We start from the raw sequence: 24,563 nt of genomic DNA on the forward strand, positions 1-24,563 counted from the left end.
TAGACAAATTTCACATTTTATTGAATTGCACACTGGATGACAAATTAACAAACATAAACGTGTGGCAGAAAACACACAGATCCTATTATTTAAATCACATTTTTTTAAATAAAAAAAGAAAGAAACAACGCTGAAAATATTAATTTATTTATTCTTTCTGGACTGCTTTACTCCGGTTCCTTTTCCAGAAATCTTTTCCAGTCCATCAACTTTATATCCGACAATCTCGTAGCCTGCATAAAAACATTGACTTGATGTTGAAAACATAATCAATTACTTATATATAAAATTGTAATTAACTAAATTAGTGTAGTCTTACGTGTATGCATGCATGTTAAATTAATGAAAATCGACTTCAGATATTGTTGATATATGATGATTAATATAATCTATCCATTTTAAAATAAACAAAGTGTTATAAAGACAGGATTATCAATTGCAAGACCATAGTAAAATGCCTGACATGATAGTAGTAAGTACTCACGGATCTTTTCTTAGTAGTGGTATGGAGGAGGAGGAGACTTGTACTTGTAGACCGGATGTGGTGGTGGTGGTGGGGGAGACTTGTACTCGTAAACGTGGTGTGGTGGTGGTGGTGACTTGTATTTATATTCGTGGTGTGGTGGTGGTGGTGGTGGTGACTTATATTTATATTCGTGGTGTGGTGGTTTATATTCGTGGTGTGGTGGTGGAGGGGACTTATATTTATACTCGTGGTGTGGTGGTTTATATTCGTGGTGTGGTGGTGGAGGTGATTTATATTTATATTCGTGGTGTGGTGGTTTATATTCGTGGTGTGGTGGTGGTGGTGGAGGTGACTTGTATTTATACTCGTGGTGTGGTGGTTTATATTCGTGGTGTGGTGGTGGAGGGGACTTATATTTATACTCGTGGTGTGGTGGTTTATATTCGTGGTGGGGTGGTGGTGGTGGAGGTGACTTATATTTATACTCGTGGTGTGGTGGTTTATATTCGTGGTGGGGTGGTGGTGGTGGAGGTGACTTATATTTATACTCGTGGTGTGGTGGTTTATATTCGTGGTGGGGTGGTGGTGGTGGAGGTGACTTGTACTTATACTCGTGGTGTGGTGGTTTATATTCGTGGTGTGGTGGTGGTGGTGGAGGGGACTTGTACTTATACTCGTGGTGTGGTGGTTTATATTCGTGGTGTGGTGGTGGTGGTGGAGGGGACTTGTACTTATACTCGTGGTGTGGTGGTTTATATTCGTGGTGTGGTGGTGGTGGTGGAGGGGACTTATACTTATATTCGTGGTGTGGTGGTGGCGGTGGTGGGGATTTGTATTCGTAGATGGGATGTGGAGGTGGTGGGGGAGAAGAGTATTTGTAATCTGCATTCGTTAAAGAAGGCAGACCGAGAGCCACCACTGCCACAAGCAAAGTGGCAAGCAGAGAAGCCATTGTAGAGCCTTTTGCTTTTGCTGCCATATTTGTGTCTTTTGTTAGCTCCTCTCGCCCCCCTATTTATAATCGTGCGCTCAAGTTCTACCATCATCACTGTGTAGTTAATCATGGTAAAAATGCTTGTAGATTAAAATAAAGTTGACTCATAATTAGGGGTCGGATCCATTCTAGACAATTCGATGAAAACAAAATTTATAATTATTTATAAAAATTAATATTATAATCATGGTTGGGGAGTCCTGGGACCGTAGTTGGACATCTATCCGCTGTCAAAATATAAAATTTGACTACTTAATGCCACTTGTTCTAGGACTGATGCATGCCAGCATATATACCAAGTAATTGTTTTAAAAAATATATAATATACAGCCTCTCGTATCAAATACGACCTCTAATTCCAAAAAAAAAGGGTCTTAGCTCCTCAGTATTTTCTGTCCCCGATTAATAGTATAGTTATGCATACTTACGAGTAGTAAGCTTTATGTTTTCTCACTCAACCAATCCGATGGATATATCTGAATATTCAACTAATTGAGATGAACTAAGGATTCTTAGAAATGCAAGTTAGGTGACAAGAAATCAGAAGAATAAAGAGATGGATAAATACTTTTGATCACTCTAGCAATTCTTTAAAGTGTTCAAAATGAATTCCAGCTAATTAATATTGCTATGTGAACATTAATTTTAGTAGATTTTCGGAGCATTTTATCTAAACATCTTATGTCAGATAAACATTCTCAATATTCAATCTGGCAATCTCTTCTGGTGTTAATGCCATCGGCTGTATACGATATCACTACAAGAAAAATTTCAATCAACAACACTCATACGACAACGGTTTTTATTAAAACCGTTGTCTTTTTTTTTTAACAATGTTAAAACCGTTGTCGTGGCCTAAAAAACCGTTGTGTATGAGCGTTTTTTTTTTTTGTTACAACAACGGTTTTTAAAAACTGTTGTCTAAGAGCTTTTTTTTTGGGCTAAAAACCGTTGTCTTTTTGATGGTTTTTTTGGGCTACAACAACGTTTATTCAAAAACCGTTGTCTATATAAGATTCTGTCAAGGGTCAAAGACAACGGTTTGTGTAAACCGTTGTCTTTCGGATGGTTTTTTAACTACGACAACGGTTTTTTAAAACGTTGTCGTTTCTTAGTATTTTATTTGACTAAAGACAACGGTTTTTTAAAAAACGTTGTCGTAGTTTCTAATTTTTTTAAAAAAAATCGGTTAATATTTAGCGACGGTTTTATAAATTACCATCGCTAATTTAAATTTAGCGACGGTTTTTTAGCGACAGTTCTCGCCTGTTCGTCGCTAAAATTAGCGACGGTTTTTAGCATACCGTAGCCGATTTAATGTAGCGAAGGTTCGTAAAACCGTCGCATTTTTAAATTCTTGACGTTTTAAATTAGCGACGAAACAACCGTCGCTAAGTTAATGTATGCGACGCTTGTTTAAAACACCGTCGCACAGTTATATTACAGTAGTCGCTTATAGCGACGGTTTATACAAAAACCGTCGCTAGTAGCGACGGTTTATACAAATACCGTCGTACACTGTCTATAAATATCCGCATCCTTAGTCATTTTCTTCACACACCTAAGTCATTTCCTTAGTCAGTTTCACTTTTCAAATTTTTTTTTTCTTCCACTGATTTTCCTTAAACTTCAATTTTAAGTTAAAGATTATAAATATATTAATTTAGTAAGATTGTTAGTTTTTTTGTTAGGTTTATGAAATTATAACCGTAAATTTTTTTTTATTTTACGAAAAACATTAGCGACAGAAATCATAACAAAAACCATCGCTAATTAACGACGACAATCATAATAAAAACCGTCACTATTAGCGACGGAGTTATTTAGAAAAATCGTCGCAAAATTTTGTTTTACAACGATTTTTCAATGCTACTGATAACGGTTTTTCACCGTCGTCTTTAGACGTCTGCGCCAACGTTTTTTCACCCTTGTCTTTGAGCGCACCCTTTTAACCACAGTGCCTTTAACAACAGTTTTACAAGACCTACGACAACAGCTTTTCACCGTCGTCTTTGATGTCTACGACAACGGTTTTTCACCGTTGTCTTTGAGCGCACCATTTAACAACAGTGACTTTAATAACAGTTTTTTTGACCTACGGCAACGGTAAAAAACCGTTGTCTTTCGCCTTTTTTCTTGTAGTCTATTCTTAAAAATAGCGATTTTTAGTGCTAACAATCGGGGGAGTTTTGCTCCAGCAAAAGCAACGTGCTGCCCTTGTTTAAGCTAAAATTTGAGCTTAGTTTATTGACATTCGAATCTATTTTCTTCACAATAATCATTATAGTGATCTACTTATGAAATTGAACTTCAGCAGGTTAAAATCTTTTCTGGATCTAGGACGACCAGTTCGATTTTGTTTAAACATAGGACCAGTTTTTCGACATGATAAAAAATCAAATAAGATTCATTCTGTGAGGTAAGATAATATAATCATATGTATAAGATCCATGGAGGAAGCTAAGAGTTGAATACACCGTTTTCCATCTAACGTATTGTTTTAAAACAACGTTGTTCGCTACTTGTATTTGTTTAGTTGACAACCCACTGTTTGCTCTAAAACTTGTACATTTTCATTGAACTGGTTTAGTTCAAGATCTCTAGGTGATTAAAACTCAGGAATATAATGTTCCAACAATCAGACTAACTGGAAATGTTCACAAGATTCTCCTGTTAATTTAAACTTGAAATGTTTATTGACCTCTTCTCAAGGTAACATGGCGGTGATAAATCTCATGAATTATTGGAAATTTTTGAAAAATAATCTCGATCAAACTAATTTTTTAATAACTCTCTGCGATGTATTTGAGTGTATTTAAATACATTTTAGAGGGTTAGGTTTTTTTTATTAAAAAAAAAATTGAGAATGTTATTTTGTTAACTATCCCGACGATTTTGGGTTATTTAAGGTTAATTTCGATATTACATTTGGTAGTTTTTACATGTCCAATTCATAGGAATAGATCATTATTTGGGGGCTATTAATTAGCTGATAAAGTAATTACATATTATACCTTAATTATTGATTTAAATATGACGCGAGCTGTAAATGTCACAAAGGAGAATTTTAGAGGAACAAAAATAACTAAAAGTAAGATATTTAAATTTCGCACTTTGTTGATTTAAATATTTTTATTGAATTATTTAAACTTTGAATACAAAAAATGTTACATAAACGCATAAAATATAAAAATACACGTAAATATTGGGAATTGCAGAAAACAAGAATTGAAAATACATTAAAAGAAACAAGAGAAAGTGCGGAAATAATTGAGTAAAATCTCGAGTTTTTTTTTTAAATCTAATGTTCCATTGGGAAGTCTTTAATTTATTTCAATTCCCTCCGAAAAAGAGCTTTCAGCCCATCAACCTTGTTTCAGAGATTCTTAATACCTGCACCAAAGATTGAGTTTAAGTTAAATAAACATAACTTTTAATGTTAAATATTATAATTAACTAACTTAATATAATCTTACGTACGTGCATGCATGTTAAAGTTAAGGAAACCGTTATCAACTTTAATTATTGTCGATATAATCTCACTGTCATCATCATTATTATTAAACAATAAAAGTGTTACTTTTTAGTTAATTAATAGTATTATCTCTATATAGATAAGATACGTTGCATGATCTGATAGAACTCACGGATATTATCTCAGTGGTGGTACGGTGGTGGAGGAGATTTGTATTTGTAGATTGGAGGTGGTGGTGGAGGAGATTTATATTTGTAGATTGGTGGTGGAGGGGACTTGTATTTGTAAACTGGAGGTGGAGGCGGAGGAGATTTGTACTTGTAAACTGGTGGTGGAGGGGACTTGTATTTGTAAACTGGAGGTGGTGGCGGAGGAGATTTGTACTTGTAAACTGGTGGTGGAGGGGACTTGTATTTGTAAACCGGAGGTGGTGGCGGAGGGGATTTGTACTTGTATACTGGAGGTGGAGGAGGAGAGTTATATTTGTATACTGGGGGTGGTGGCGGGGGAGACTTGTACTTGTAAACTGGTGGTGGAGGGGACTTGTATTTGTACACTGGTGGCGGAGGTGGAGGGGATTTGTACTTGTAAACTGGGGGTGGTGGAGGAGGAGATTTGTATTTGTAGACAGGAGGAGGAGGGGACTTGTACTTGTACACCGGCGGCGGCGGCGGAGATTTGTACTTGTAGACTGGAGGTGGAGGTGGAGGAGGAGACTTGTATTTGTATACTGGGGGTGGTGGTGGTGGAGACTTGTATTTATAAACTGGTGGTGGTGGGGATTTGTATTTGTACACTGGCGGTGGTGGCGGCGGAGATTTGTACTTGTAAACTGGTGGTGGAGGAGACTTGTATTTGTACACCGGTGGCGGTGGTGGGGGAGATTTATATTTGTATACTGGTGGTGGCGGGGACTTGTATTTATACACCGGCGGTGGTGGTGGTGGTGGAGATTTATATTTGTATACCGGAGGTGGTGGTGGAGGCGACTTATACTTGTATACCGGGGGTGGTGGGGGTGGTGATGAATATTTGTAGTCAGCATTGGTTAACGAAGGCATGCCAAGAGCCAGCACTGCCACAAGCAGAGTGGCCATCATTGTGGCCATTTTAGAGCTCCTTGCTTTTGTTACCATCTCTGGTTTTTTCTTAGCTTGTTTTCCTTCGCAGCTCTCAGCTCAATTTATAGTTGATGTTCTACTATTCACCATGCGTAAACTATTCGTGTATATTAAAATAAAATATGATATCAGATTCAGAAAACTCAATCCTAATGTATTTAAAATTTGATTTTATTCATAATAATAGGAAAAATAGATTATTATTATTATTTAAAATGCCAATTCAAATAGCAAATATAATATATAATATCTAGTCAATATTATATATTGCTTTTAACAAGTTGACATTTGAATGGGAAAATTGTAGTTGCTGGCATTTGTTGTATAGTGGCTGCAAGCTATGCCAAAGAAAGTAAATAATTGATATGGTACCTGCATGATTTATCGATATTATTATTATTATTATTATTATTATTATTATTATCATATTCCATTTGGCTTCCCTATGATCAACGCGGAAATACTCGATAATTTTGTGTTAAGCACACCGTTGGGGTTTTTTATACACATATATCAAGAAAATAGAAGTATATTTTATGCCTTAATAAACAATCAACGCAAAAATTTGTGGGAGACGGTCTCACGGATCGTATTTTGTGAGACGGATCTTTTATTTGGGTCATCCATGAAAAAATATTACTTTTTATGCTGAGAGTATTACTTTTTATTGTGAATATCGGTAGGATTGACCCGTTTCACAGATAAAAATTCGTGAGACCGTCTCACAAGAGACCTACTCTAAACTCAAACTATGTATTTATAACTTGATACTTGATATAATGGTCAGTCAAAATGGATGTGTACGCTTCTTAATGTTGGGATTTTGACGTTTCTGCGGTTCACATTGGTGAGAAATAAGGTGAGTTGATGATTCCACATATGTAGTTTATACTACAAATTAAACTAAAGTTTTTAATATTATTTAAAAAAATTGGTACTTAATATTTTGATCGAACATGCCATTATTGTTCTCTTGCAAACTATCTATGAAACGTTTTTTTTTCCTTTTTGGTGTATTTTTATTCCACGTCAGTTATGTGTATACATTTTTGTAAATTATATACATTAGAAAAAGAATTTTTTTTGTTGAGTTCTGAAAGCATTTATGAGTGTTTGTTTTCTTCTAAAAATCACTTTGTGTATGAAAAATAAATTTTATATTCATATCTTTTAAAAAATATTATAGAAAAATTTCAACTTTTAATTTGAATTGCTCTCCATATATAACTTCTCTTCCAGATAGCGAATGCATGCATTATTTGAACTCGTGAAAGATATACATGCGTTGTGTATGTTATTATTATTTATTAATTGATCATATCAGAATTGTGCTAAGAAGAGTTGTTGAATTTAATATCCTCGTTATATAAATGTGATTTGCATAATTTCAAAAAGATATATATTTAATACGTTAGACTTAAATTAAAATTTGAAAATTTTGAATTACTCTTAGAAAGCTAAAATCGTGTTTACGTTAATACAAATAGATAACATATACCTTATAATTTGATATTTACAGCAAGTTGCCAAAATCGCTTAGATACGTGAAATTATATTTTCCTTCACCTATAATTAAAGGAGAGATATTGCGTCGTGAATAAGAATTTTGGTATCTACTTTTAGGGCAGTGAAATAATTCTCTTTATAAAAGTTTAAAATATTCTCTCTGATGTTTCCACGTCCGAGTTATCCTTTGACTCGAGCAAGACAGAAAGACGATCAGTCTAGAGTTGATGTCGAGACAAAAAAAGAAAAAGAAAAAAGAATAACATGTTTAATTTAACTTGTTTGCACTAATATGTTAAATTTGACATTGCGTTACATTGAATAAGTACATTTATGTATTAGTTTACGTCACATCAAATTAAGCTGTCACGGTATATTAAACTTTCTAGCGATTATATATGCATCCCCATATAAACAAGGAAAAAGCGAAGCCTCTCCTTGGTTTCGAGAAAGCAGAAAAATCGAGGATAAAGAACGAAAATAATCTCAAGATTCATCGAAATTTTAAAGTTTGATGAATATTTTCTTGGCAAAAACTTGTGTGAGACGGTCTTACAGGTCGTATTTTGTGAGGTGGATCTCATATTTGGGTCATCCATTAAAAATTATTACTTTTTATGCTAAGAGTATTACTTTTTATTGTGAATATCGGTAGGATTGACCCGTCTCACAAATAAATATTCGTGAAACCGTCTCACAAAAACCTACTCTATTTTCTTATATTCCAGACTTTTCCCCCTCTTTGTTTTCATTTTCTTTATTTTCTGTCAAATAAAAATACAATCACAAAAAAAAATAGTTACTCAACGACAAAAAATGAACAATTTTAATCAAACAATATAATTTTATTTTTTGCTATTTTTGAACTTTAAAATATATTACATGAAAATGTGTGCATGTATGTATATATATATATATATATTCCTTAATTAATTTCTCATTCAATCTCATTAATTGTTCGGACAGTAGTTGATGATGGAATTAAAGACGAGTGCTTTGGGTGAGACTATGTAATAATCCGACAGTAGAAAAAATATTAATGTATTTAATTACGTAAATCATCAGAAGACCAAATCAAACTTGTCACTTCGACGAGAGAAATGGACTTTACATTAATGAAGAACTTATTAATTAATAATTATGTTAATAAAATATGTTGACTTTAAGTTTAACGTACAGTATTAATGAAGCTTCCTGCGTTTACAGACTCTATAAAATTAAATTACTGATTGATAAATATTTTCACGAAATAAAGACTTGATCAAAGTCAAGTTTTCACCTCTCGACGGTGTACGAATTTGTATCGAAGTTTAAGATATTTTACAAATTAAAATACGAGATGAAAGGCATCAGCACCCACTCTACAAATAGTCAACGGATTAAAATATTTAACTGAAGTGAAAGCGCGAGATTTGTGACTGGTGGATTAATTTTTTGAAAAATATATTTAACTTTTAACAGATCGTATTTTGTGATACAGATATTTTATTTGGGTCATATATATGAAAAAATATTACTTTTTATGCTAAGAGTATTAATTTTTTTTGTGAATATCGATAAGGTTGACTCGTTTTACCTACAAAGATTCCAAATTGAAAATTTGTTTCATCAAATTCTACCGAAAGATTGCATTAATTTGCTTTTATATATTTATTTCTTCGTGATTTTGATTATTTATATTGTCAGATTTTGACCATTTCCATCGAAAATACTGACTTGATAATACTCACATCAAAGTCATGTCAATGCTACATCAATCCGTATTAATGTCGAGTCGTAAAAATGATTAAAGTAGAAAAATAAATTCAAATAACGAATTAAAATTAAAATTTGACAACAAAAAAGACCAAATAGCAAAAAAAATAAAATAAAATACAAGACAAAAAATGCAATTTTCCCTACCAAGAAATGGCATATGAATTTTTTGAAAATTTTGAGTATATTTATTAAGTAGTTGGAAGTAACAACGGAATCCAATACACAAACAAAAATAACAGTTTGCACAGAATATCAATTTAGAATCAAGCTAAAAATTACGTTATTTATTTCTACAACGATTTGCCTTCCAAAATACAGCTCTTGGTTTATTATGTAATTAAGTGACAAAAACTTCTAAGTACAGATGTTTAAGAACTTTTCATATACCCGGATTAATAAACTAGGGAAATTATCAGTAAATATGTTGTGTGCAATTAAACAAATGAACCGATCCTTAGAAGAGTTTTTGTTATATCGAAAGTTCTACTTTCAATATGTTTGTATAAGATAATCGATCGATCAACTCGTCGTAAAAATTTTTTTTTTGAGGAATCCTACATTTTTTTTGTTTTCGATTGAGATTATCGATCGTTTATCTTATATAAAACAAAAACGAGACATCTACCCTCGGTCCAATATTGACTCACCAACAAAGTGCAAATTGTGATTTTAAATCATCAAATGTGGCTCAGACTCGGGCTTGATGGTGCTATGCACAACTTTGTCAACTTGCATAATTGATGGCAGAAGAGAGAACTTGATTTAATTAACTTTTATTATCTTGAAGAACTACATAATTAAGATTTTATCAAACTTTGTAGGAGACTATGACATTTCATCATTTCAAGGTTTCCTAATTAGCTTAATTATTTTACTTCTTAATTTTATCATGCATCTGATATTGGTTTTGGAAATATAAACATATATACTAAACTCAAATATTTGTTTAATCAAATCTAAGAGTAAGTCTGATCATGTAAGAAGGATCGACTCAATCCATACCTAATATGAAAAATAATATTTTTAACAAAAAAATAATAATTTTTAATGAATTTGCCAGATTCAAAGACTCGTATTACAAAATTGACATGTGAAACAGTCTCACAACAGTTTTTTTTCAAATTTATAGTTACATTTTTTCATTAAATAAGTCAATTTCCTATACAAATAAATGTATTTGGATCCTCTTCTGTGGCTGAAAATACAGAACTCGTACTGATGTTGTTTTTATACGAGATGGTCAACTGTTTTTGATTTCTTATTGATTGCTATTTAAAATCAAAGTAAACTGGTTACAGAAATAAAACAATAATTTATTTCAAATTTACTGGAAGTGAGTGTGAGTAATTAATTAAATAATCTCATGTTTGAGTAATATTTATTTTTACTTGCAGTTTGTATGGGACAATTTCTTGGAAATAGCCTGAAATTAATTTATGATTTGACTAATTATTGATGTATACAAGAGTCATGAACACACGTGTTCGAGTAAGTTTACCACACAATCTGGCACTGACAATAATTAGTTTAGATCATCGATATCATTTAAAATAATCGAATTAAGAATACTATTCCCATAGACGAAGATCTAGATCCAAATATATGTGGATTTAGATAAATGTATATATATCATGTCGACACAAACATATGTTTTTATATAATTGTTTTTTCTAAGTAAAATAATCGGAACATAATACCTGAGGTACTGTAAGGTTTAAAAGATTTAAAAGATTTGAATTGTACTTTTATCACCAACTAAAATTTTTCGTTAAAAAAAAAAAACAAATATTCACTTCTATAACATAAAATTATAAAGTATGGTATTATGTCAGTATGGGTCAATTTTTGACGCATTAGAAACAAATGACATGTTCATAAGGGGTAGGTTCGATCATTTGATTAGGGGCTGGGTTCTGTTGAAATATCAAATATTACCAAAAAAAAATGGACATAAATAATTTGTTATTCAAATGATGTTGAATTTCGATCTGTCAAATCTGTACCCCACTAACTAGTTTTTTTCCAAATCTCCAAAGTTGATTAGCCAAAAATCGTCTAGGTTCGAATGCATTTAACTTGTTATTTATGTCTACGTGCAATTATATATACAATATGTTTATATTTTAAATTGACGGGAGTAATTTCATTTTCACTACGTTCTTGAGTCTCCTACGTGTTAAAACGTAATAATTTGGCCCGACATATTTGAATAGTAAGTATCCTAAAATCCAAATTTAAAATAAATGAAATATCGTTTTCGAAATTAAATGCATTTGACTTTGGACAATTTATGAAATGAGTGATTTCTCGAAAAATTTCATAGAAAGCAAGTGAGTGATAACATTCTTACAAAACATATGAGTTATGACATAAAAACACTGAAAAGACTCGTATTAATAATCGAATACGAGACGTTTCAGCTACTATTGTCTAATATATTCACCATGAGTTAGGAGGTCACGATAATCTTGCGTGGGACACGATAATCTTGCGTGGGACTTTTATTTGTTGTTCCTTCAAAGGATCCTACTTCCAATTTTTTTATACCAGATCTGTTCACTCGATGCCTACATTTTCTCTCTTTTAAAATTTCTTAATAAAATAATCATTGATCTTGAGTATCACCGCTTGCAAAATTAATAATAATTTAATCAATTAGTCCCACCGACGACAGCGTTAAAATTAATTTAGTTAAGTATATGTAAATTCTAACATATATTGTATGGAAAAATAATAATAATTTAATTCATCTGATAAATCTCTCAATTGGTATTTAATTTAATATATTAAGCAAACAAAATTATTATTGTTTTTAAATGACACTTTTTTTAGAAACCAACGAGTAAAATTAGTACAAATTATATGTTAACATGTGACTTTTAGAAAATATTTCCATTTAATAGTACAGTATATAATTACGTATAATATGGTTAAAAAGGACTTTGTGATAATATCTGATCAACCACTCAACAATTATAACTCAATTATAATTGATTTATCAAATTATAATTATTTGTAATCCCTTTAATTAGTAATTAATTTGTGTATTTATCGACGAACAGACAATTTTGTAATTTACCACGAATATAAATTTATTTGTTAAATAAACTGTATTATTGTCCTTTGAACAGCTGGTTTCTCCCCATGCTTCTCAATCACATATATATAATATAATATAATTTCAAACACGATATTATAGTTTTTCTTGTCCTGTGGGCTTAGGCATGGAAATGCCTTGTATACCGAAGAATAAAGAATAAAGAATTGAGAATCATGTGCAAAATGTTAAATTAAATATAATTTATAAATCGTTCATGACAAATCATTTTAATTTTTTCAGAAGAAGATAATGCTTAATAATTTTTTTGTTAGGCATGAATCGTTGAAAATATTGTACGGCGCATGATTTACGCTAATGGGAAAAAAACCACAAAATATTTTATAATCATGGTTAGGTTTATATGTGGTGGGACGTCACATGTATCATCTACTGACTATGTATATTTATTATCACCAAAACTACTGTAAGATGGTCTCACATATCAATTTTGTTGGTCGAATTTCTTATTTGAGTCATCCATGAAAATGTACTACCTTTTATGCTAAGAGTATTACTTTTTATTGTGAATATCGGTAGTGTTGATCCATCTCACACATAAAGATTCGTGATATTGTCTCATAAGAGACCTACTCATTTGTTATTTTGAACTATATTAATATCAATTGTGTGTGTCTATCAATGAGGTGCACTAATCTATTGAATATATAATTTTAAATATTTTATTATATTTAATAAATGATAGTCATCTTGTCGGTGAACACAAAAACTAGACTCGGATTCGGAACAACATGAAAAAATTATCTATGTCTCGAAATGTGTCCCAAACTTTCATGTCCTTTGCTAGTTTGCTTCTTTTCTATGAGCATTGGGTTCGATCAGATGAAGCGACGTTGATATTTTTGTTTTTTTGTGGAGCGCAATTATTTATTTAAAGATAGTTTATATATTTTAATATAATGTATATGTGTTAGTAATCGTTACTGAATTATTATCACAAACACGGAGGATGACAAAAAAATAGGTATGAGATGAAACATGTTTTTTTTTTCAAATTTATCTTTGTATTTTTGGTTTCAATATAATGAAAATACACAATAATTACAAGTGGACGTAACTCTCAAATCGAAAGTTAACCACTGTAAATCTTGTGTGTTTTGTGTTTATCTTTCACATCTTTTATACCTAATTTCTAATAAGAGATAATCTTCCGATTTTTTCTTGCTCGAATTAAATAGTAAGAGTTCTTCTTTGAATATATTTAAAAGAATTCACACTGCTCTCTAACAAACCGTGAACGAATTTAATTGGAAATAGAATACGATAAAGTCGAAAATTTTCGATTTTATGTACAATTTCTGAGGAAATTATTTTTTGCTTTTAATTATGGATTATTCATTTTATGAATATGTTGTGTATACCTTATAAGTCTGTCTCTATACGATAATCTAAACCATGATTTTTCAAATATTTGATCCATTACCCTTTTTTCTACTTCTGAGGTTGACTGGACTGGTAGTTGGAGTAGCCATATAAGAAAATAAATGATTTTGAATATGAGAAGTTGATCATTCAGACTTGAACACAATTTTGATTAGGTTTTTTCAAAAGAAATAAAAATATGAAAACACATATTTTATGAGACAGTTTCGTAAATCAATTTTGTGGGACGAGTATTTGCATAATTAAATATTTGTAGAAACACTTTGATTAAAAAAAAAGACTAGACATTTGTGACATCAGTAAATTAGAACTTAAATTGATGTACGTCTCTTTGAGTACATAAAAGAATAGGAACAAAGTGAATAAGTTGCATGTGAGATTATAATGTTAGGTGTCGGCAAACATTTGTATACTAATTAATGCTTCTAGAAAATTCAAATTATAAATTAAATTACTTTATATAATTTTTAATATATTTGCAATGATAAATTTTGTAGGGTATATTATTACGTTAGATAAAATATCAGATAAAGCTTTGGATTTTGGTGCATAGAGTCTTCTCTCGTGTTCCATCCACAGATTCTGCCAGATGTTTTTACTTTTTATTATATTCACTGTATTTTTATAAATTATTTACAATCTTTTTTTTTTTTTGTCTTAAAGGACGAATAATCAGACAAGACAAAACGCGATCGTGACAGGTGGATTTTAAAGTTTGAAAAAAGTGACAAGTTAGGCTGGATAATTAACACTCGACAATTTGGACCCCTTGGTAAATACAGCATACGGCCGATGTCCATTTTTTCCAAATCGCGCAGAGAAGAAATTGCTTGATGCACGAAATCATTAGAAATTCAAAGGCCGTTCCAAGACTTTGAAACATAATGAATTCGTTAAGGAATTAAGTCGAGTCCGTTAATTGAGAAAGTCATATTGTTAGTTGTCTCATATCGATTAGATAAAATTTCTGAGATATGAAATTTGACAATCCCCCACTCCTAAATTGATTTTTGGGATTGAGTTAATTTTAAGTTCTAATCTTAACACGTGTTACTAGATATTGCGTAAGAAACAAGTGGAGTCAAGATTTCGTATCACGATTTATGGCGATGGCAACTTATAGTTTATGGCAAGGATGTATGAGTCGAAAATTGTTGCGGAATTCATGAGCCTATGTCGGTGTAACCGGTTTTGTAACCGAGTCATGGAACATAAAAAAAAATAGTAATACGGGCCAATTGTAGTGACAACATTGGACTTAACAATAAGGCCCATCTTATATAGTGTATTTATCAACTGTAGCGCCTTTTATTAATTTAATGGGTTTGAATTCCGTTAGCCCATTTATTCATTCTTATCTGGGCACTTGATTTTTAGGCCCAAATTAAAACTATGGATAATATTGGCAACAATGGTGGGTTAGGAAATTTGATTTTTCTTATAACTTTCGGACATGGTCCACGGTGTTCGAGCCATGTTTGCTCGTAAATTAAAATCCACGTGAATCAAATAAATTGTAATTGATTCGGAAAATTTGTCCAAGGTTCCTTCAGTCCCAAAAAAAATAAAACAAGAAGAAAAAGGGAAAAAAAACCCTATAGAAATTCTCTTTTTTTTTTTTAACTTTGAAATGATAGACTAAAATTCAAACGAATTAAATGTTGATTCGTATATGCATTTAATATAAATGAACATAAAACGTGAAAGCAAATTAATGACATGGGTCGAATGTCAGGACATTCACTCGGCAGTATATTGAATTGCATGATCCAGGTGCCCAAGGTTGTGGGCTAACGTTATTTTCACATGATTATCTTACTCGAGGTTTCGAACTTCACATCGTCCTAATATTGATTTTTGATGTCAGATAAATTATAAATCAGCGGTATTTTTACAAATGAAAACAAAAATATCATTTATGCTTTATAATGTTAAATCGAAAATATGTATCTTTCATGAAAAATGTTAATTTAAAAATAAATTTATTTCGCAGAATGGAGTATTTGCAGGAAACATTGTAGGGTAATTATGTCGTTGGCATGTAACGAGACACAGCTGTCTCTCCAAGGAACTCTACACAAAATATAAAATGTCTGTCTGGCACTGTTTCATATTTTAATTCTAATTCTTTCACCAAAATCGAACTGGCCATAAGATATTTCTATATTTGCTTTTTTGAAAGAAAGATATTTTTGTTTTCAATCATAAGTGTGCACATGTTGTTGTTTTCATATACATGAGAAGAAAGAGATTTCCCTAAATTTATTTTTTCAATGTACCATATCCTCGAATTGGATATTTGTCTCCTAAAATTGACTGTTTTATAAGACTTTTTGTGGATGTTAATTTATATTAATATATTTTTATGTGAAACCATTAACTGTACTTGATACCCTCATAAGATCTCGGGTCATGGATGGCCCGGGAAACAGCGAAAAGAGCTCGGGTCATCAGGACAATGCATGGATAGCTCGAATCGTGGTAAGTTTGCAGAGGAGTCTCATAAGTAGTCGGACAAGTAAGTGCTCGGGACATCATCATTTACCCAGAAAACCAGAGGCCTGACCTCTCGAGTAGATTCTCGGGTGATGACTCTCTACCCGATATGACTCGATAACAGTACTGCACTCGAGTGTTTGAGTAGGTAAGATCTTGACATGATGGAAAAGGTAGGGTGGCGTGACAGTAAGTCAACATCAAATGTTATAAGTGGTAAGTAGACACTGAAAAACAAAATCATCATTATCTTTCTTCCTATAAATAACAAGGTCGTTTTACATTAAACGGACGGACCCACATATATTCATACATACATCACACCTATAACATTTATTTATCTCCCAAGCTATAGTGGTTATTTACATCATCTTCACTTCCTGACTTAAGTATTGGAGTGGTCATGTAGGACTCTCCTCCGACGCTTATTCACGTGTTTATTCTTTGGTTTTCAGGATATCATCACATTTTTGCTCAGGAGAGATATTCTTATCTTAGAAGGCATTTCCCTGCTTATTTTCCCCCTCATTAGATTCGTTGGATAGTCCGATCTCGCTCACCCTATTCACGCGGATCGCATCAGTACTGTATCAATGTACGGTATCTTTAATGTATTTTTTAAAAAAGTAAAAGCCTTTCTAATTATATTGATATAAAACTTTAATTCGACATTATATTAAAAAAAATCTTCCATTTTCTCTAGTAATTATTTTATTTTTATGTAAATGTAATCCATTATGTGGTTCTGGACTAATTTAGATACGTTGACAATTATAAATTTAAATTCGATAAGAATATGGGCAATGCAAGGGCTAGGCCACTTAGCCCAAAGCTTGATTTGTAAAGTTTGCAATTGGATCATTGAAATTTGAAGCCTTGTTTTTTCTGTTTAAAGAAAATATTTCACACTTCATTTTCTCTTCTATACTATATTATTAAATGTGAGAACATCATAATAACTATCTAAAGAGGACATCATTTTTTTGTCTAGTTTTACGCTTATATGATACTAATATTACACTTTTGTTTTTTGTTTTTTTTTTTAAATTTCAATACACTTTTTTATTTTTATTTTTTTAATTTCAACCATTCAAATATCAATTTAGTCCCTTCATAATTTGTCAAATTTCACTTTAGTCCATCGATAATGATAAAAAAGATTGTACACACACGCAATGCGTGTGCAGAGTGACTAGTCTTATTATTAATCGTACGAGTATAGACAACTGTTTTTCATGCCCGTTGTTTTATTCAAACTACCATTAATACATTTTTTTTTTACATAAACATAATGTTTTATATAATTAAATGAAATAAATTAAATACGAATAAAAAAGTGCAGGAGGTTTTTTGTATTTGATATTATATAAATTAAATAAAATATTTATCTTATAAAATTATCGATGTTTTGTGTTTTGTAGATATTTGATTAGCTACGTATTGATAAAAATTAATCCAGACGTGTGCCGATATTCCATATATAGATGTGTGTGTATACCGGTACACGGAAGCACGCACAACTCCGTACATGGCAACAGAACTGAATATCTTTGTGTACTCTCCGGCAAGATTTCTGACTGAATATCTGCTGCTGCCATTTTCTTTCTCCTCACCTTGACTCCGTACTCTGTGATCATTCATACTTGCACGCCACCGACGCCCGTGTCTTCCATTTTCTGCTTTTGGTTTTTTCATCCTACAGCTATTTTGGCCGTGGCAGGAGTTGGTTTGAACCGGGCTGCAACCGCTTCATACACCGATTGAGACCTTTTCCCGACGTGGGATTCTGTTAAATTCCGTGTTTTACGGGAGGAAGGATTCTGTTTTGACTTTTGGGCTTCTGTACTTGGGATAGTTAAAACTTTTTTTTTTGGGTTGTTTGGCGACAAGAATTAACAGATCAAAGGGAGATGAAAGGCACGGATTTTGTGGTTGGATGATTTGCGGATGTTATGGTAGTTTGAATGGGGAATGGAGGGTGTTCGGTGTTTGCGTGAGAGGTGACGGGGTGCGGTGGTGATAATGAGCAGAGGGGCCGGATGGTGGCAGTGTTGGTGTAGATGTGAGCTTTTGACATGGAATGGCAGATCTTTTTAGCTTTGCTAATGCCGACCGTGAAATTCTGCAGGTATATATATCTCTGCTTCTGTAAAAGCGTAATCTTTAAACTTAGAATATTATTTTCATGTTAATGATTGTTTTCCTGAAAACAAAATCCCTTCCCTGTTGTTTCTAACAGCTTTATACAATACATCTACAGATTTTTTTAATTGGTTGTTTACTCCTTGAATTTTAAATTTTAAAAAAAAATGCATGTAATGCTGAAACTGGACTTGTATCGTTGAATGCTTGAATTGGATGGTAACTTGATGTTCTTTTGGCTGTTCATTTGCTTATTCATTATTTTTAGCATTTTTTCATTTGTTAGATTTGTTTAGTCAAGGTGTGCTATGAATCTTTGATGTTTAAACTAGTAAAATTGGATGAATTCGACATATGTGCGTTCTAGTGCAAGAGTGCCTCTCCTGCTGAAAATAAATGGCCATATTAATCAGTAGGTCTTAGCTAGTTCAGTCGAACCAGGCATCCCATCTGATAAAGATGTTATAGTTTAACGCTTATATGATAGTTTACACCGGCTTTGACTCTCCCGAGCATTTCAATTGAAGAAATCATTTAATCAAATACTGTCTTTCGCCCATTTGACTTGTGTTGAAGAACTATGTGATCCATGTCCTTGTGTCCACAATAACCTTATGTTTGTTAACATGATTGTAGTTGGAGGAACACATGGCATGTCGAAATTTAGATTACATATATATGGTTTTTGTGCTTGGGTATGGAACATGATAAGAATAATTACTAAGGTCAAGGCCTGATTATCACTAATAAAAGAGCATATCAAGAAAAAAATAAGTATACTCAAATCAAGAATCATCGTACACATTGACTGATGCAATTAGAGATTGACAGATGCAATTGGTTTTGGACTTTCCTTTTTTGCTAAAGCTTATGCTTGCGTCTATATAGTGTAAACTATTAAAAGAAAATATATAGAGCTTCCGTCCATTCTTCTTCTTACAATTCTCACAATTCACATCAGTTCCTTCCAATAATAAGGGTGTATTATTTGGTGTTCACTATTCTTCCCAGTCATTATTCATATATCATATAATAATATCATATAAATTCTTATTGCATCTGATTTTGATTGGTCCCCTTTAATTTATGCAGGCATTGATTGCTCTAAAGAAGGGTGCTCGATTGCTTAAATATGGTCGTAAAGGAAAGCCTAAAGTTTATCCATTTAGACTCTCTAATGTATGTCTAATACAGTTTATGCACAATGTGATTCACTAATATGATACACTATTACTATCATTTCTAATATAATATAGTAACGCTTTTTCTACTTTTCCTCGAGAGTATGTCTATTATCGTTATTTTTTGGTTTACTTGACATTGCAATTCATTTGTGATGCAAATTAAAAAGATTTTCAAAACCCAAGACTTTATGGAATAATAGATGTATTCTGTCAGCAATGGTTAATTTCAATCATTCTTGGTACTAAAATGGCGGGCTGCACTCTGTTATAAGCCATCACCGACATTTAACTTGTCTTCATGTATTTATTCAATGGCACAGTAATGTCTGTTTGTAATTCATGTTGCAGGATGAAACATCTTTGATTTGGATCTCTACTAGCGGTGAAAGAAGTTTGAAGCTAGCTTCAGTTTTGAGAATTATCCCTGGACAAAGAACTGTGAGATTTGGAGACCTTATTTCATGTTATTAATTTGATTTATCTTGATTGCTATTATTCATACTAATTATTAAAATGAACTTTTCACCAGGCCGTTTTTCGACAGCACCTATGCCCCGAAAAGGAATACTTGTCGTTTTCCCTCTTGTATAACAACGGGAAGAGATCCCTCGATCTGGTAGGTGACAAGCAAGTTCTCTTGAACATTTTCTATTTACATGTTACGTTTGTACTTGACCGTTCGGCCTACCAATTGCATAGTTGTTATGTTACTAGATTTGCAAGGACAAAGTTGAGGCGGCGATCTGGATAGCAGGTCTTAAAACATTGCTATCATCTAGCCAAGCCGGACGTTCAAAAATTGATGGATGGAGTGATGGAGGCTTATATTTTGACGTAAAGATGACCTGAACTCTTTTTTTCTTTGTTTTTGTTTTTAACATTAAAATAAAATATAACACATTTAAAATATGTCCTACTTATAATATGGATCCAGGATAACAGAGATTTGACGTCAAATAGTTTGAACAACTGTTCTTTGAGTCCTATTCGAAGCTTGCCCGAGGTTTCCATTAGCTCAAATATGACATCTTCTATGAAGAGCTATTACCCAGAGGATACTTTGGTCCATTCAGAAAGGTCACATGTAGCTCTGGATCAAACAAATATGCAAGTAAATGGATATGGTTCGGATGCTTTTCGGGTTAGCGTATCTAGTGGCCCAAGTAATTCTAGTCACGGTTCTGCGCCCGATGATTCTGATGCTTTGGGGGATGTTTATATATGGGGTGAGGTTATTTGTGATAATCTCGTTAAGGCCAGGCCCCAAGAGAATGCTCATTCCGTTATCACAAGAGCTGATGTTCTTCTTCCCAGGCCGTTGGAATGTAATGTTGTTCTGGACGTTCATCAAGTAGCCTGCGGGGTCAGGCATGCCACCCTCGTCACTAGGCAAGGCGAACTCTTCAGCTGGGGCGAAGAATCCGGGGGGCGTCTTGGCCACGGAGTCGGGAAAGATCTTACTCAACCTCGTCTGGTGGAATCTTTATCCTTTTGCAATGTTGATTTCGTGGCATGCGGAGAGTTTCATTCTTGTGCAATAACAATGGCTGGGGAGCTTTACACGTGGGGTGACGGTACGCATAATGCCGGAATATTGGGTCACGGCACAGATCTATGTCACTGGGTACCAAAGAGAATTTCCGGTCCTTTAGATGGGCGTCAAGTTGCGACAGTTTCTTGTGGTCAGTGGCATACTGCCTTGATAACGACTACTGGACAGATGTTTACCTTTGGAGATGGAACATTTGGAGCGTTAGGCCACGGTAATCGGGAAAAGGTTATGTATCCTAGGGAGATCAAGTCTCTTTCAGGGTTGAGGACCATGGCAGTTGCCTGTGGAGTGTGGCACACTGCTGCCGTGGTTGAAGTTACGATAACACAGTTTTGTGCTACTGTTTCATCCGGAAAATTGTTCACTTGGGGTGATGGTGATAAAAATCGACTTGGACACGGTGACAAGGAACCTCGACTGAAACCAACTCGTGTTCCTACACTTATCGACTATGATTTCCACCAAGTTTCCTGCGGGCATAGTTTGACAATAGGTCTGACTACATCAGGTCGTGTTTTCACGATGGGAAGTACAGTCTATGGCCAGCTAGGAAATCCACAATCTGACGGTACGTCTCCTTGCTTGGTAGAAGATAACATTACTGGTGAATCTGTTGAACAAGTCGCTTGTGGGGCATATCACGTTGCTGTGTTGACATCAAAAAATGAGGTCTACACGTGGGGTAAAGGAGCTAACGGGAGGTTGGGCCATGGTGATATAGACGACAGAAAGATGCCAACAGTTCTCGAAGCTCTAAAGGATCGTCATGTTAAATCCATTGCATGTGGTAGAAATTACAGTGCCGCTATATGCCTACACAAACGGGTTTCGGGAGCCGAGCAGTCCCAGTGCTCTGCTTGTAGACTGACGTTTGGCTTCACCCGAAAGAGGCACAATTGCTATAATTGTGGACTAGTACACTGTCATGCATGTAGTTCAAAAAAAGCCATAAGGGTTTCGTTGGCACCTAATCCCTGCAAACAGTATCGTGTATGTGATTCTTGTTTTGCTAAACTAAGTAAGGTAGCTGAAGCTGGGGTAAAATGCCGAAGAAACACCGCTGTTCCACCTCTTTCCGCCGAAAACAAGAACAAGTTGTACAAAGATGCTTTTAAGTTGGAGAACCCATCTAGCCTTGATTTGATCGAACTGTTCAATGAAAAAGTAGCAAAACAAGGGAAAAAAGCTGATGCGGTCTGTATAACTATCGATGGACTTCAAACATGTCCAAAGCCTCTTCTTGCACCATCGATTGTGAATTCAAGGGCCTTGTCACCCTTGTCGATAAAGTGTAGTCCTCCACGATGTGCAACTCCGGGTCCTACAGTATCAGTACTTTCTTCTTCGGAAACAAGTGCTGAAAGTTTGAAGATCAATGAACTTCTGAATCAAGAAGTGAATAAATTGCGGGTTCAGGTACATCGTGAAGTTTCATTTGTCTCTCATTGTTTATTTTGAGGAAAGGACCTTGTTTTTTTAATTTATTGTCATGAACATGATGTATAGGTAGACAACTTTAAAAATCGATATGAACTGCAAGAATTGGAGCTAAGAAATTCAGCTAAGATAGTTCAGGAGGCAATGGTGTTAGCTGCCGAGGAATCAACTAAATGCAAGGCTGCAAAAGAAGTTATAAAGTCACTCACAGCTCAGGTTAGCTTGATTGGCATTTACATGTCCATGCCCGATGAAAGTCGACGCTTGTATCTTTCTTTTATAATCGTCAGCAGCTGACTCAATAATTTTCTCATTTTCTAGCTCAAAGATATGTCCAAGAGGTTGCCACTTGCAGTGTGTGACAGTGAAAGCTTCAGGTTGGTAAATGGATTGGAACCGAATGAGACACATGGTAACTCAGATATCAGACCTCCCAATGGTGGTTCAAGTGTCCCTTCTTGTACAAGCAACACCCTCCAACGGGTTGATGCTAAAGAATCCAAGCATGACAAAGCTGCTGATAGTGACTTGATATCTAAAAACAATGCTTGTGGCCACATTGAAGCAGAGTGCATTGAACAATACGAATCTGGTGTATATATAACACTGGTACCGCTTCAAGATGGAACTAGAGACCTCAAGAGAGTACGCTTCAGGTGGGAATTTTAGCACCTTATATTTTCTTGTTGGAATTCTTTTTATATGTGATGGGGTGGTATTCTAGATTGCTGTTAGCCACAAACAATAAGTTTCCTGGCCTTTTTTTGTGTGCAGTCGAAGAAGATTCAGGGAACACCAAGCAGAAACTTGGTGGTTGGAGAACCGGGAAAAAATATACGAGACATACAACATTCGTGGATCAGACAAGGTGTCGGTATTTTGCCAGACGGCCCTGAGATATGATGGAGCTCTTTCACCTTCTTCCCAGGTTTAGGAAACAGTAGAGGTACTAAAATCTCTGTATATCTTAGCCAAGTGTAGTTGTCGAGCAAGCGGAAACCAACTTCCTTTTTTCGCTTTACTTGTCCCCTTGTCCTTATTATTTTATTAATCTCTGTAAAAAAAACACATAAAAATCTCTGATATATTTCATATAGTTTTGTCAATTTTGTGCTAGCTTGCTTTATCTTTTGTTGTTTCCATCTCAAAAGTTTTGAATATTTAACCTCTTTTCACGGTCGAATTCTTCATTTTGAAGAAAACTTCCTTTTATTAAATCGTCACTTTCCATGTGAATAGCTCATGAAAAAACATAATGTCATCTTCCATTAATATAGTTTCAACATGAAGCTAAATTTCTTCAAAAAAAATATATATCATTATTGAAAAAATAATTATTTTTAAGCACAAATTGCGCTTAAACTTTTCTCCAATTCAAAATAAAGTAGAATTTTGATATTTTAATATGTGGACATGGTATGCTTGCCTTTTTGTTCTTGGTCAATGTCAGGATATAACGTTGGTTGATAAGGAGAACACAAGTCCTACAAAAAGACGAAATATCAAACTAGAATTAAAATAAAATAAAATAAAATCAATTACCAAATTTGTCAATGCATGCATTAAATTAGCGCACACATACGTCAACAAACCAACCCGATATATTTAATGAATAATATTCTCAACCCCTAAAAAAGTGATTATATCACATAAATTTGTGAATAAAAAATACATAATGATCAACACTTCTTTAATCTCTTTCAAGAATTTTAATTTATCCCAAAGTTTTTTTTTGCCGATTTCATTACATGTTTAGATGCCCCTACGCTCCAAAATTTCCGAGACTGCCTTGGATAAGCATAAAACTATATTCGAGATATCAAATACTGCAATCTCAACCAGAAATTAAGTAAAATGGAGCACAAAGCAATAAAATGTGTTACATATCGGAACTTGAATCTAACTCAACTCCAAAACTAGCTCAAAGGGAG

At 33.6% G+C, this 24,563-nt stretch overlaps 3 protein-coding genes across 4 annotated transcripts; 1 reads left to right on the forward strand and 2 right to left on the reverse strand.

Moving 5' to 3' along the window:
- LOC142524516 (uncharacterized) lies at positions 1-1,464 on the reverse strand. Of its 2 annotated transcripts, none has more exons than XM_075628541.1 (2): positions 481-1,464; positions 1-233 (listed from the first exon to the last, which is right to left on the reverse strand). In XM_075628541.1, the coding sequence occupies exon 1, from the start codon at positions 1,443-1,445 to the stop codon at positions 495-497; it is 951 nt and encodes a 316-aa protein (XP_075484656.1). In that variant the 5' UTR covers positions 1,446-1,464; the 3' UTR covers positions 1-233; positions 481-494. The 2 variants fall into 2 exon arrangements, with proteins under 2 accessions (XP_075484656.1, XP_075484655.1); XM_075628540.1 differs by having other exon boundaries at positions 485-1,463.
- Positions 1,465-4,629: 3,165 nt separating this feature from the next.
- LOC142524360 (uncharacterized) lies at positions 4,630-6,108 on the reverse strand. The gene is made up of 2 exons (XM_075628315.1): positions 5,108-6,108; positions 4,630-4,853 (listed from the first exon to the last, which is right to left on the reverse strand). The coding sequence occupies exon 1, from the start codon at positions 6,069-6,071 to the stop codon at positions 5,118-5,120; it is 954 nt and encodes a 317-aa protein (XP_075484430.1). The 5' UTR covers positions 6,072-6,108; the 3' UTR covers positions 4,630-4,853; positions 5,108-5,117.
- Positions 6,109-17,764: 11,656 nt separating this feature from the next.
- On the forward strand, positions 17,765-23,759 carry LOC142525062 (PH, RCC1 and FYVE domains-containing protein 1-like). The gene is made up of 9 exons (XM_075629234.1): positions 17,765-18,445; positions 19,552-19,638; positions 19,992-20,081; positions 20,173-20,259; positions 20,358-20,477; positions 20,578-22,611; positions 22,702-22,848; positions 22,954-23,288; positions 23,407-23,759. Exons 1-9 carry the CDS (start codon positions 18,398-18,400, stop codon positions 23,564-23,566), a joined length of 3,108 nt encoding a protein of 1,035 aa, XP_075485349.1. The 5' UTR covers positions 17,765-18,397; the 3' UTR covers positions 23,567-23,759.
- The last annotated feature ends 804 nt before the right edge of the window (positions 23,760-24,563 follow it).

This window comes from Primulina tabacum, chromosome 14 (assembly GCF_025594145.1).
Source record: "Primulina tabacum isolate GXHZ01 chromosome 14, ASM2559414v2, whole genome shotgun sequence".
Lineage (NCBI taxonomy): Eukaryota > Viridiplantae > Streptophyta > Magnoliopsida > Lamiales > Gesneriaceae > Primulina > Primulina tabacum.

Excerpts from the sequence above, each read along its gene's own strand:
- LOC142524516 (XM_075628541.1), bottom strand. The coding sequence starts at position 1,445 with ATGGCAGCAAAAGCAAAAGGCTCTACAATGGCTTCTCTGCTTGCCACT.
- LOC142524360 (XM_075628315.1), bottom strand. The coding sequence starts at position 6,071 with ATGGTAACAAAAGCAAGGAGCTCTAAAATGGCCACAATGATGGCCACT.
- LOC142525062 (XM_075629234.1), top strand. The coding sequence starts at position 18,398 with ATGGCAGATCTTTTTAGCTTTGCTAATGCCGACCGTGAAATTCTGCAG. Across the intron at positions 19,639-19,991 it reads ATCCATTTAGACTCTCTAAT|GATGAAACATCTTTGATTTG; the intron begins GTATGTCTAATA and ends TTCATGTTGCAG. Across the intron at positions 22,849-22,953 it reads TAAAGTCACTCACAGCTCAG|CTCAAAGATATGTCCAAGAG; the intron begins GTTAGCTTGATT and ends CTCATTTTCTAG.